The 12990-nt window shown below is 43.0% G+C and overlaps 1 protein-coding gene across 6 annotated transcripts in view; it reads right to left on the bottom strand.

Moving 5' to 3' along the window:
* Window positions 1-12990, bottom strand: part of tnrc6c1 (trinucleotide repeat containing adaptor 6C1) — a 56427-nt gene that overhangs the window by 43137 nt on the left and 300 nt on the right. For all 6 annotated transcript variants that reach the window (XM_034711520.1, XM_034711519.1, XM_034711516.1 and 3 more), the window contains exons 2-3: window positions 3079-3181; window positions 1331-1352 (exon numbers count right to left, since the gene is read on the bottom strand). In XM_034711520.1, the coding sequence (XP_034567411.1) occupies window positions 1331-1352; window positions 3079-3141 (85 nt within the window). In that variant the 5' untranslated portion in view covers window positions 3142-3181. The remainder of the gene's footprint in view (window positions 1-1330; window positions 1353-3078; window positions 3182-12990) is intronic.

Genomic DNA, 12990 nt, shown 5'->3' on the forward strand with positions numbered 1-12990 from the left:
CAAATATGGCATGTAAAGAAGTTGAAGATCAGAGATTAAATGTGTCGTAAGCAGCCAAGACAATATTCTGCACATCACAGGGTAGTTTGAAGATGGGGAGAGAAGCGTGTTATATAGGTCAATTTGTGAATTCTGTGAAACAACACCAAGTAGAAGACAAAGAGAATACTAACACAGCTAACCCAGATCATATTCATTAGTGTTGCAAACTGTGAGGCGCTGAGGGTGACTCAGACCAGAGGAAAAAGGAGTGGGTGGAGGGGGGGGGGGGGGGGGGGCACCTCAGTGACATTACAGTCTCATTAACTCATCCTTCAGGGGGGAGAGTGGGAGGTCAAGGCGCTGACCCTCGATGATTTCAGCGCTCACACTCATATGCGCCCACAAGAGGCGAACACACGTCCTCATCTTTACTGATCCAAACAAAAATTAGCCACCAAACTTGCACAAACACATTTGTCTAAACACAGCCTTGAGCGCTTACACACAAAGACACTCGCACTGTAATTAGGTGTGTATTCTCTCACTGCTATTAAGGCCACACTGCCAAAGTCTAGCAGAAGTTCTAATCTGATTTTGCCCCTGCCCCATCCCCTGTGAGGCATTAACTCCCTCTCCCATCTGCCTGGCCTGGAGTGATCAGCTCCTGGGCTAACTGGCTGTCCGACACAGACTACTCTCGTCATTAAGAGCTTTAGCTGTAGTAGAAACGGTGAGTAAGAGTTCAAAACTTTTCCTCCAGGAGTCAGGCAAGTTTCTTTCTTTTGTTTTGTGCTTAGTTTCAGTCTCTTCTGAGATTTCTCCTCACCTCTACCCTCCCAGGTATGCCCGAGGAGCCCGTGGGGAGGCCTCAGGAGCAGCTGCACCATCCCTGTGCTCTCCATTAGTCTTGTATGAGCAATATGGCATCCGCTTTTTGCTCAGGTAGATTGGACCACCTGGCTGCTTCAGCTAAAGATGTTTCACGATAATAAAAGCTAATGCATCTTATCCAAACTGCACCGCAGAGAACAGAGGGCAAATTGAGGCTGTGAGGCAAAAAAAACCAATCCTCTTCATGAGCTATCCATCTCATTATGAAGATAAACATTTTACACTCCCACTCAATACGTCTCCCTACTGTTTGAGACATAAAATCAAAGTCATAGCAGACAGCTTTGCCAAAAGCTTTTGTTGTTGCCTGTGCAGCATGATACACAAAGCACAGGAAAATGCACCCTTGTAGGCATATAAAACTATACCTAATAAAGAAATCAACTTTGAGACACATTTTTAGTATTGGTGCCAGAAAACACAGAGTAAAAGTTTAATAGAAGTTGCGAAAACTCACCTTTGGTTATCTGTTCTGTGGCCTGAAAAAAAGAGAAAGATATGAATGAGCAACAGAGAGAACAAACAGATAACTTCTAATGGAAAAATCCTCTATTCCACTTGTGAGTTTAAGCTGTGGGTCTAAATGTAAATGCTCCATCAACATCTGAGTTGCATTGGCTGGGCTCGCCAGCTGCACAACAGCGCTGGAGCCACTAGCCAGGGCAGTCAGAACAAAATGTTCAGAGGCTGGTTTTGCTCATCTATTGAAATGCTAAGAGGTTCATGTTCATTCCTAATGCTCAGTGGGGTGAATGGGTTCATTGTGCTGGAGGTGAAAATAGATAAAACAAATGCTCCTCTTGAACATTAAGAATACTTTTACCAGCTCTGCAAAGAACACTCATGAGGCATGTGTGGTAGTGAGGGGAGCAGGCTGACATGTTAACTCTGAAAACAGATGACCCGATGAAGGAGAAGGTGAGGAGGGGGGGGTAGAGCTGGGCGATATGGAACAGGATGTTATCACAATAAATGTTTACATATCAGTCGATATCGATAATTATCATGATAAATATCAAATCCTTATTTAATTTAAATTTAAAGGCAGATTTTTAGTCCTGAGTGAAAGTTGTAGGAATCCGACAGTTTGTTAGCTTACTGGATTTAGTTTTCTGATAAGCTTCTTGAATCCATCATTTTTGACAGTGCTTACAGGAAGCAGCTCTTTTGTGTTGTTTTCTTTAGTGTTGCTGTCGCTCGTTTTAGCTGTGTTTACGTTCCGCTCCAAAACGTCTTTAAACCCATAGACATAGAAAGAGTAAATGCCGCTTTGGCTGCTGGGGCACAAGAAATACGGCCGTCATCTTGGTCCGGTCCTCCTACCCAGGATCTGACCTGTAAACGTAAACTGAAGCAGCAGAGACTTCAAGATGCCAGAGCACTGTGCATCAAAATACCTATCATTCATCGCATATATTACATATCAGAATATACTATTACTGTTAAGCCCACTATGAATTTTAAAATAAGCCAAACCATGTGTCCTGTATCATCCCTACATGTATGACGTTTGCAGAACAAAACCCCTGCATGACAATCAGTTTAGTATTCAGCGAGTTATGATTGATTAAATGCGCTGACACTTAATTGCCAGTGGAGCGGGTGACCAGACCAAGATGGCGGCCCCACGGCTCGTCAGCGCCAATACGTAGTAGCGATTGATGCAACCTCTACTCTTTATATGTCTATGTTTAAACCCGTCTACCGCTCACTCTGCGACATGATTGCCTGTTCAATTCCATCATCTTCTTCTGTCTAATGTTCGGTGGCAACTAGCATTTAATGCACATATGTGCCCCTTCCCTTTCCAGTGGTTGGGGGGGTGTAATTACAGGTTTAAATATATTTACTTTTTATCGAACATTTGTTATATTTATATTGAGAAAAATCAGATTGCAATTATCGTTATCAAATTATCACCCAGCCCTATCTCCATGTGCATGTGTCTAATGTGCTGTAGCTGCAGAGAAAACAACCTGAGCATACAAGAGAGTGAAGTAATGATGCAGTTACAGTAGATTTTCTTAGGAAAATAGAAGTGCGAGCTGTCATTCTTTACACTGCGGGGAGTCGTTGGCTGCACACGAGCTACTCATACTATTGCTATTGTGCCATGTTGGTTTAGATTCAAAGTAAATCAGGGGCAGCTTGAGCTAAAGACGAGTGTATTTGTGTGTTAAATGATGGGATGCGCCATCAGCTTACCTTTTTCTGAGCAGCTTCTTTCTTTTTCTTCTCGTCTTGCTTTTTCTTTTTCTTATCTTCCATCAAACGGTTCTCTTCTCGTGTTTTTTGCTCCTTCTCACAGCTTTGAGACAAAAAAAGAGACAAAGAGAGAGACTGCCATGAGGAGGAGAAGCGTACTGTGTCTGAACAGGTGAACATATTATGACTTTAGTCTATTTAGCTGCTCTGTTCAATTCTTGCTGTCCAAGGTGAAACCTCCGTTGTCTCTTGAGGCTGTGGCGGTGACACACAAGATCACGTGTAGAAGGAAGACAACCACCAGACAGAGGAATGTGGGTTTGTTTTGCACTCTTCTGCAGCACATGTCATTACAAACTGGGGTATTTTGAAGCTGCACAAGGGTGTTTTGAAGTCTTGGTTCTGGAAACTATTAGGGAGGTCTTGTTGGTGTAGTAGTATAATGAGGGGCCAATGAGACGAGGCTCTTGCTCTTTCGTCTACACACCAAGCTAGGGGAAATGGATTCAGACAAGTGATTGGTTGGGAGACCACAGAAAACAATTGAGACAGTGTTCTGGTTCATAGACAACTTTCTGCACGCTGTTTATCTGTTGACAAAGTCTCTACACCTGCCCAGTGTTAGCCTACGGCTCCTCTAACCAGTCAAGAGAGAAAAACTGCTCACTATGGACACAAACTAGCTCAAAACAACCTTACAATGCCCTATTGTTTCATGTTATGAGTTACTCTTTATCTAACGCAATCCTCGACACAGAAAAACAAACACATAAGAGCTGGAACAGGATTCAGGGGAGAGAAAATAGCCTTAAAACAGGGAAACAATGGTAGAAAGTTTCTTGAACCAAAGATGTAAAATTGTATAGAACCCATCAGTGCGTTCCCATGCCATGCTGATGCTGCTGCAGGCAGGCGACGGAGGTGTAGCATTGCCTGGCAACAAGCTCTCCCTGAGGCCCCGGTTGGCAGTCAGGTGGAGACAGACAGACAGCGCCCTAAAGCTCTGCGCTGAAATCAGTTTGGTTGTGGAGTTTCATTATCAGACTTGAAAAAACATCCAGAAACTTTGAAAAATATCAAAACTGCGTAGAATTAAGGAGCTGTGTCTGAGAGTGTGGCTGAACAGAGGGGTTTGTATACTCAGAAGCATTAACGAATGACAAGGAGGAAAGTTTGTGTGAAATAAGTTCAAGTTTACAAAAAGAAAGCAGCCTCTTTGAGGAGTGAAGTAAATGGAGCTATTATTTGCCCTCGTTATTGTGGAACAGAGACTAATGATCATTACTTATCATTTGATTTGTGATCAATCATTTAGTCTCTATTTGCCAGAAAGCTGTTATCACAATTTCCCAGAGTCCAAAGTAATGTCTTCAAATGCTGCTTTATTTACAAACCAACAGTTCAAAATCCAAAACTCTAGACTTTATATCAACATGGACGCCATAAGTATTCACTGACTGAAGCTAAAAGATTTAAAGCTCCCAAATTACTTTCCATAACTGAATGTCCACTTCAAACGACACAATAATCTGTTCTGCTGTGGACTGTACTCTGTACCTGACGGATCTTCAGTGTTTTACCAGCAACTTAAACGCATGTTTGGTTAGATGAAGGGGTGTGATGTACGTCAGTCCCAAGCGGCAACCTCCGGTCTTAAACTATGAAGCCCATGCGGAAGTGTTATAAACTGCAATTCATCCAGAATCCGCTTGAGGCTGCACCGGAAATCACATACACACCAATTCAAAAAAGATGATCTTTGCAGCATTAATAAACATGTTTACAGCCTGGTTCAAAAAACAGCTTGGCTCTACGTAGCTAATTTCTCTATCCACTCACACTGTACTGAATGCATCAGTGCAATAGGACAGTGCTGATCAAGGCGGTCTTCTTGCTTTACATGTCATAGTGGTTGGAAGTGAAGACTAGTTGTCCATTTTATATTACCAACTCATTCACAAAATGACCAAAAAAAAACATGAAATCCTTCCTTTTAAAGAGACAGAACCAGCAAAGGTTTGATTTTTTTCTTGAAAAATCAGCAGACTCCTTCCAAATATACCTGAACTGATTAGGGCTGGGCGATAATTGGATAACAATAATTATCGTGATATATTTTTTTCAATATAAATATAACAAATGTTCAATAAAAATGAGATAAAAATAAACCTGTAATTACACCCCCCAACCGCTGGAAAGAAAGGGAGGCTAATGAGCCTTAGACGCTAGTTCCCACCCAAGATTAGACGGAAGAAGAAGACAGCATTGCACAGCCAATCATGTCGCAGGGTTAGACGTAGACGTTTGGAGTGGAATGTACACAGCTGAAACGAGCGACAGCGACACAGAAGAAAACTCAAAACCTACCAGCTAAAAGCAGAGTCGTTAGTCTGACACTGTGTGAACTCTGCGGTAACTTTTAAATTAACACACTTCATTAAATATACTTTCAGGATGTGGGTAAAGGAAGAGCACAGAGACAACTTCTGCTGTGCATTTCTAACTCGGGGAATCCACAGGATGCGTGTGCGCCGCGTTACGGCTGCGACACGGCTCTGCTCCGTCCCGGGGCTTTCGCCCTGGTCCATAGGATGCGTGTTTGGAGCGGCGCGCACTCCGGAGCAGGAAACTCAAGATCCCTCGAGAACTCCAAAACGCGCGAGAACAACACAGTATAAACTTTTCCTCGTCCATGGTGTCGGATATCTTTTGAGACTGACGTCTGGCCCGATGCCACAGGTTATGACGTAATGTTGAAGAAGTGGTGAAATTTACGATCTTGTGTTTGCACATGGTGTTTATTTTGAAAGTGAGCGGATGTTGCATACGATCCTCGTGCCTGACTTCCGGGATAGTTCGATCATTTCTGTGTCGATTGACGCGTGCTGGGCGCGGGGAGCGGCGAAAATAGACTCCCCGCGTATCTCTGGCAGAGCGGCGCGGCGGAACGCTCCAGAGACGGAGCTGAGACGCGCCGCAGCGTGCCCTGTGGACTCTAGAGCATTGACTTGAATGGGAACCTATTTGCTGCGACGTGCGCGGCGCAGCCGTAACGTAACGCGACGCATCCTGTGGATCTTGGGCTTTACACATTAAATGTCCACTGCGACCATATTATAACTGAACACCATAGACTGTATAAAATATGGACGTAGGATCCGTGACATCACCCATCTGTTTCTGAAGCGCTGTTTTGAGGCCAATCGCCGGTGGGAGCCATATTGCTGCTGTCGAGCGATTGTGACATAAAGAGGCGGGCTTTGAGCCTCCTAGCAAACAACTACAGTGTTCTTGTATGTCAATCAAGTCCGCTGTGCCTCTCATTGGAAGACTCGTAATGTCAATATCTTCGAAATTGCCGCGTAAGAAAAAAAATGCACCCCTGTACAGTGTGTCCAGACTACACTCGTCTTTTGAACCAGGCTGTAAACATGTTTATTTCTGCTGTAAGGATCGTCCTCTTTGAATTGATGTGTATGTGGTTTCCGGTACTTCCGGCGCCAGCCTCAAGCGGATCCTCCTTGAACTGCAGTTTTTAGCACTTCCGCATTGGACTCATATTTTTAGACTGGAGGTTGCCGCTTGGTTGGGACTGAGAATACCTAATGCAATTTAAGCCATTTTAACTGGTAGGTTACAGGCAGTCATTATTGTCTGCTTGGCAGGCTAACCTGTCAAGCAATGTTGGCTGAGAATTTCCAAAAATACCTCAAACATTAATGGAGATGATAAATGCCAAGATAAGGCTTCCCCATATCAGCCTGATAACTCACCCGCTCCCAACAGACACACGGCGTGGTGTGGTGTGTTGAGATTAAGTGCACCACAACTTTGACAAATCCAGAGAGAAAGGCTTGCATGTCAGATCCCAGCAGTTAAAGGTTAAACCTTTTACTTTCTCCTTCTTGGAAGTTCGTCTCCTCCTCTCATTCTTAAAGACACACGTGGCATGAGGCAAGTGTTGATAGGTAACACTTTACCCATGTGTAAACAGTCATGAACATTTGGAGAATCAGGTCACTGGAAGGATTTATGAATCTATTATCTACTTATCTGACACAGTGATCACTTTGAGTAGAACTTCACGGTGGACTGTGCAGATGAGTTTTCTTTCCAAATCTAGTCTGTCAAAATTTTGCTGCCGTGCTTAGTGAACTTGGTGACAGCAGCTGCTGGCCTCTTCTCTGGAAGGCCACGTCCACCTCTACTCTCAGACTGAGCTGGCAGACAGGTGTTAAAGGGTTATCAGGGGGAAGCGTTGTGTCACAGTAAAGATCAGACCCTATAACATTCTCCTCTGCTCCTTAGTGAAGTCACACGTGGGGAATTGTTGCGAATATGCATAATCAAGTTAATCAGAAATACAACCAGAGCACTTCTTATCATTCATTTTGGGGAACATGTGAGTCACCTTTTGCATGCTGTTAGCAAAAAGTCTGCCTTTGCATCATCTTAAAAGGTCAACAGGTTAGTCAAACACAAATAAAACAGAGGAAGGAAATAAATAATCAACTTAAATCAACCCAGAGACCTTCCAAAAGATCAAATAATACTCCCATTAAGTCCTGATACGTAAGCTTGACTTTATTTTTAGACTTCATCACTCACTTGCACGCTGGGCTTCCTGGCTTGCTCAGTGAATGCCTTCAATGTTTGCAGAGGCTGAAAGCTGATTCCTGCAGCTCAACAGGCCTGGTAGTTTTAACAGCAAACTGCATGACAACCAGAGCTGCTTCATAACTGGATCTTAGTCCAGATTACGTGTCTGAGATTAGGTTTTAGAGATTCACTTTAACAAAAAAAAAAAAACCCAGCCTGATCATATAAAGCTACCAATTCACATCATTAACTTATTTTCACCTCCAAGAGGCTGGAAAGAGAACCTGCTGGTGCAGCTGCCATGCTAAATATAGCTGGTGCTTCTCCTTTCAAAGGCATCAGTGGGGCTTGTGTCATGCAGGATCAGAGGATAAGAGAGATGCTCCAGTTAATGTGAGCTGCTGTCGGCCTCCGACGCAGATGATGAGAGTAAGTATCGAGCAAAGTGTCAAAATGATTTCAGTTTAAGAAACATTTGGTCCCAGAGCAGGACAGAGAGAGGCTCCCTCAATGAGAGCTGCTGGTTCACTTCCAAACATCTGCCTCGCTTGGACTGATGTGCTTCCCCTGGACTCAAGAGTGCTGAGGGGAGGATGCAGTAATGACACACTGCTTGCCTTTTTTACGGTGGCCCGGAAGGACAAAACAAATTTACAAAAGATGAAACACTTTTACAAAGTTGGAGAGAAATTTACATTTTGGAAAACATTTTATAAAACAAAATTACATCAGCAGAACACTTTTACCAAGGCCAAAACAAATTTTGATTTAAGGAAACAAATTTACAAAATCAAAAAACACTATCACAAGTGGTGAGACAATTTTACAAACAGCGGAACACTTTTACCATTTCTGAAACAAATTAACATTTTATTTTTTCGGAAAGGGAATGTACCAAATACCGGAAGTGATCCAGGAGTGATTGAGTGAGGGGTCAATTAGTTTGTTTGGATGGAGAGAAACCAAACGGAGCGACGTTTGGTACTGGTACTCCGTTTGGTACCGGATCACTTCCGGTGTTTGGTACATTCCCTTTCTGTAAAAATGAATTTTAATTTGTTTCAGGAATGGTAAAAATGTTCCATTGTTAGTAAAATTGTCTCACCGCTTGTAAATGTGTTTTTCTTTTATTTTGTAAATTTGTTTTCTTAAATGTGAATTTGTTTTGGCCTTGGTAAAAGTGTTTTGCTGATGTAATTTTGTTATATAAAAATGTTTCCAAGGGGTGCTGGTGGCCTAGCGGTCTAAGCACCCCACATACAGAGGCTACAGTCCTCATTGCAGGGGTCGCCTGTTCGATTGCCGGCCGGTTGACCATTTCCTGCATGTCTTCCCCCGCTCTCTACTCCCCACATGTCCTGTTTTTTATAGCTGTCCTATAAAATAAAGGCAAAAAAGCCAAAAAAATACAACTTAAAAAAAAAATGTTTTCCAACATGTAAATGTGTCTCCAACTTTGTAAAAATGTTTCATCTTTTGTAAATTTGTTTTTTCCTTCAGGGCCACCGTACTCTTTTTATGCTGCACCTCTTCTTTGCAGGCAGACAGAACTCTGATCTGATCATTTTTCAAACTCCCTTTTATGGAGAAGATTCTAAATAAAAACAATCCCAATGTATCGTTTATATGGAATGTAGACGACACTAATGGTCTTTATAAATATACTAAATCACAATCACTAATTTGTTTGTTTACTCATAGTGGGCTTAGCTCCATCATTGGCAGCTGTTTGCAGTACATCTCGTGTTGATATGAAGAACGCAGGTCAATGAGCTCAGCTCTGTTGTGGAATTACACCCTCCTGTCAGAACAACAGGATTAAAGCCTGGTGTCCTTTTTTAAACCACACACTCACTCTGCCGACAAAGGAAGGAAAAAAGGAAAAGAAGAGAAAAAAACGCAGTCAGACTGGAAAGAGACCAAGGCAGCCTCATAAAAGCAGGTGTAAAATTTGAAGAGAATGGAGTGGCGATGGAGAGGAGGGAGAGTCAAAGTGTGCAAGGTGAATTGTGCATATGTAAATGTGGAGCTGCCCCACATTGGAGTGATGAAGATGAGGGGGTTACGACGACGGGGATGGTGTGTGTGTGTGTGTGTGTGTATGGGAGAGCAAGATGGGGGAAGGGGTGCTAGACGGCAGTCGCTGGGCACAGAGCCAGGAATGCCATCGCTGCAAGCCAAACAAGAGCACGTCGAGCCCTTGGGAGAGTGCTCGCTAGCAACCACAGCAGCAACCGCCACAGCTATGGCTGAATGTGCAGCCCCCTCCTCTGCTCTTCTGCGCAGTCGCGTTTTAAGGGCAACACTGCTTTTTCCAACAACCTGTGAGAAATGTGTGAAAAATGTTCAATATGGCACACTGTCGGAACCAAGTAGGTCTGTCCACCTCCCTAATTGTGCGAGGGTTTAAAAAACTGCTGGGTAAGCACTAACAAAGTCCTTGTACTCTGCAAAGAGGATTGCACTCTCTAAAGTACTTGAAGCTATTCTCAGTGTGGTCATGTTAATGCTTTCTGACCCGGCCTGACAACAAGGAAGAGAGTAACGTATGCTGCTGCACTCCTGGCCCTAAAATAACTTGTATGGACGTGCTCCAAAAAAGCGCTGCCTCCAGTCCCAGTGTCAGTTTTATGCTCCAACAGCACTTGTCACCAGCTAGACTGACTTTTTATTGGTCCAATCCATCACAGAATATCTCTGAAATTGTCTTATTAAACTTCAATCGTGTATCTTTCTGACTGAGTACACATTTGTCTCTATAAATCAGGAGGAATGAAGCTTCTTAATGTAATGGCTTGAACTTAAGGCAGAGTTCACATAACTTTGAGTGACAGCTAGACTGATGAAGGGCTGCTGGTCTTCACTTCTGTTAGAAAGGGGTTTTTTAAAGCACAATTTAACCTAGAAAATGCATGGATCTGACACCTCCTTACAGCTGATTTGTTTGATATTTCAAACGGCTTTCAAACTTATTTCTGTGACAGCAGTAAACTGCCTTTTACACAATACGTGCTCATCCTCCTCACAGAGAACTCCAGCTAAGCACCTAATCACTGACACCAGACCAGAAGCCACAATCTGGCAACCTGCCCCCCATACCTCGTGTCCAGTGCTGAAAACAGCCACCAAGAGTTTTAAACTCAAAGTGAGGCTATGACCTTAGTCTTTCAGTAATCACACTATTTAGTGGCCTGTTTTTGTTATCAAGCCCCTTTGGCGCCTCTTTGTGAACACACTGCCTCTTTCAGACTTTCAGAGGCTTGGGTGCTGACTGGGGGCCCCTGACCAGGGACTGAAAAGACCCCCCACACACACACACACACGCACCCACGCACCCCTTTCCCTCCACCATCCCTTCATCCCTTGCCAGTCCCAGTCCCAAATTAGGGACTCTATTTACACATTAGTAAAACCAGCGGGCCTCCAAGATGACGTCAGCCTGCCCTCTTGCATGCATGAGTGTGCGGGCATACCCAAGTCTGTGCACACCGCCTCCTCCACATGGAGTGTGTGACACTGCAGGATATCAAGCTGCAGCAAGAACCCGGGGCAATGAGGGCTGTCTCTATGGTGAGGGGGATTCAGGAAGTAATCACTGATGCATCTTATCTCAAGGTTTACACAACTCCATCAGGCTAGAGCCGAGGACTGACAAGCTATCATCTAACAAATGCAGTTTATAAAGTATGAAGAGTGCCAGCTACAATTTCAAATGGTTATGTCAGAGCAATATATTCAGCTATAAAACAGAAGCCCTGACTTTAGACGTCTGCATTTGCAGAGTAAAAAGTGGCATGCATTTGTTTTAAAGTGAAGGCAAACTACAAACTACAGGCTGTTAGGTGAGTAAATGGCTGTAGGGTTTATAATGCACGTGCAATAAATAGTCTCAATGCATGAAACACTGAGGACATGAACAAAAGTCATCTGTGTTTACTAATGCTTTAACTACGGTGGCCCTGAAGGGCAAAACAAATTTACGAAAGATGAAACACTTTTACAAAGTTGGAGACAATTTTACAAACGACGGAACACTTTTACCATTAATTCTGACTCCTTTTAGCCTGACTCCGTTTAGCCTGAGGCTATGTGGTCTGAGGCCGTTTCATCTGAATTCTGACACCTGATGAAGGTTTTGTGGAGATATGACAGAGCTTTTCCGGAGATGTGATGCTTTTTCATCTGAGGTCTGACACCTCTCTCTGAGACCTGAGGATGTCCTAATATGTAAACCATGTCGTTTGTTTGTTTTCTCTCCATCAAAACAAACGAAATGACCCCTCACTCGATAACTTCCGGATCACTTCTGGTATTTGGTACATTCCCTTTCCGTAAAAATGAAATGTTAATTTGTTTCAGAAATGGTAAAGTGTTCAGTCGTTTAAAAAATTGTCTCCAACTTTGTAAATTTGTTTCCTTAAATTAAAATTTGTTTTGGCCTCGGTAAAAGTGTTCTGCTGATGTAATTTTGTTTTATAAAATGTTTTCCAAAATGTAAATTTGTCTCCAACTTTGTAAAAGTGTTTCATCTTTCGTAAATTTGTTTGGCCTTCAGGGCCACCGTAATTAACGCATTAGTAAACACAGATGACTTTTCTTCATGTCCTCAGTGTTTCCTGCATTGAGACTATTTATTGCATGTGCATTATAAACCCTACAGCCATTTACTCACCTAATAGCCTGTAGTTTGTAGTTTGCCTTCACTTTAAAACAAATGCATGCCACTTTTTACTCTGCAAATGCAGATGTCTAAAGTCAGGACTTCTGTTTCATAGCTGAATATATTGCTCTGACATAACCATTGGATATTGTAGCTGGCCCTCTTCATACTTTATAAACTGCATTTGTTAGATTATAGCTTGTCAGTAAAATGGAAAAATATTTTCCAAAATGTAAATTTGTCTCCAACTTTGTAAAAAGTGTTTCATCTTTTAATAAATTTGTTTTTGTCCCTCAGGGCCACTGTAGTTAACCAATCAGGTGCTGCATGTTGGAGGCAGGCTGCTCACTCTCTGCAGCTCGCAGCATGTTTGGTGAGACTGAGCTGCAGAAACACTCATGTCAACTCTCCTACACACCAATGCAACATGCACCGTCTGCACCGACGACTGAGCAGGATGCCCTTGAATCCTGTTTGATTGTAAAACCACAGTGCTGGCTGCTCTAACGAGTCAAAGGTAGCAGGAATACAACATACAAAATCTGTGCGTAAAAATATGGACGTAGAACTGCTCGAAGCGAGGAAAACATTGATGTCAAAGTGGGCTGAGCTGGAAAAATTTTCATTCCCCGTTGCAGCTGCCATGTTTAACT

This window comes from Notolabrus celidotus, chromosome 20 (genome assembly GCF_009762535.1).
Source record: "Notolabrus celidotus isolate fNotCel1 chromosome 20, fNotCel1.pri, whole genome shotgun sequence".
Classification (NCBI taxonomy): Eukaryota; Metazoa; Chordata; class Actinopteri; order Labriformes; family Labridae; genus Notolabrus; species Notolabrus celidotus.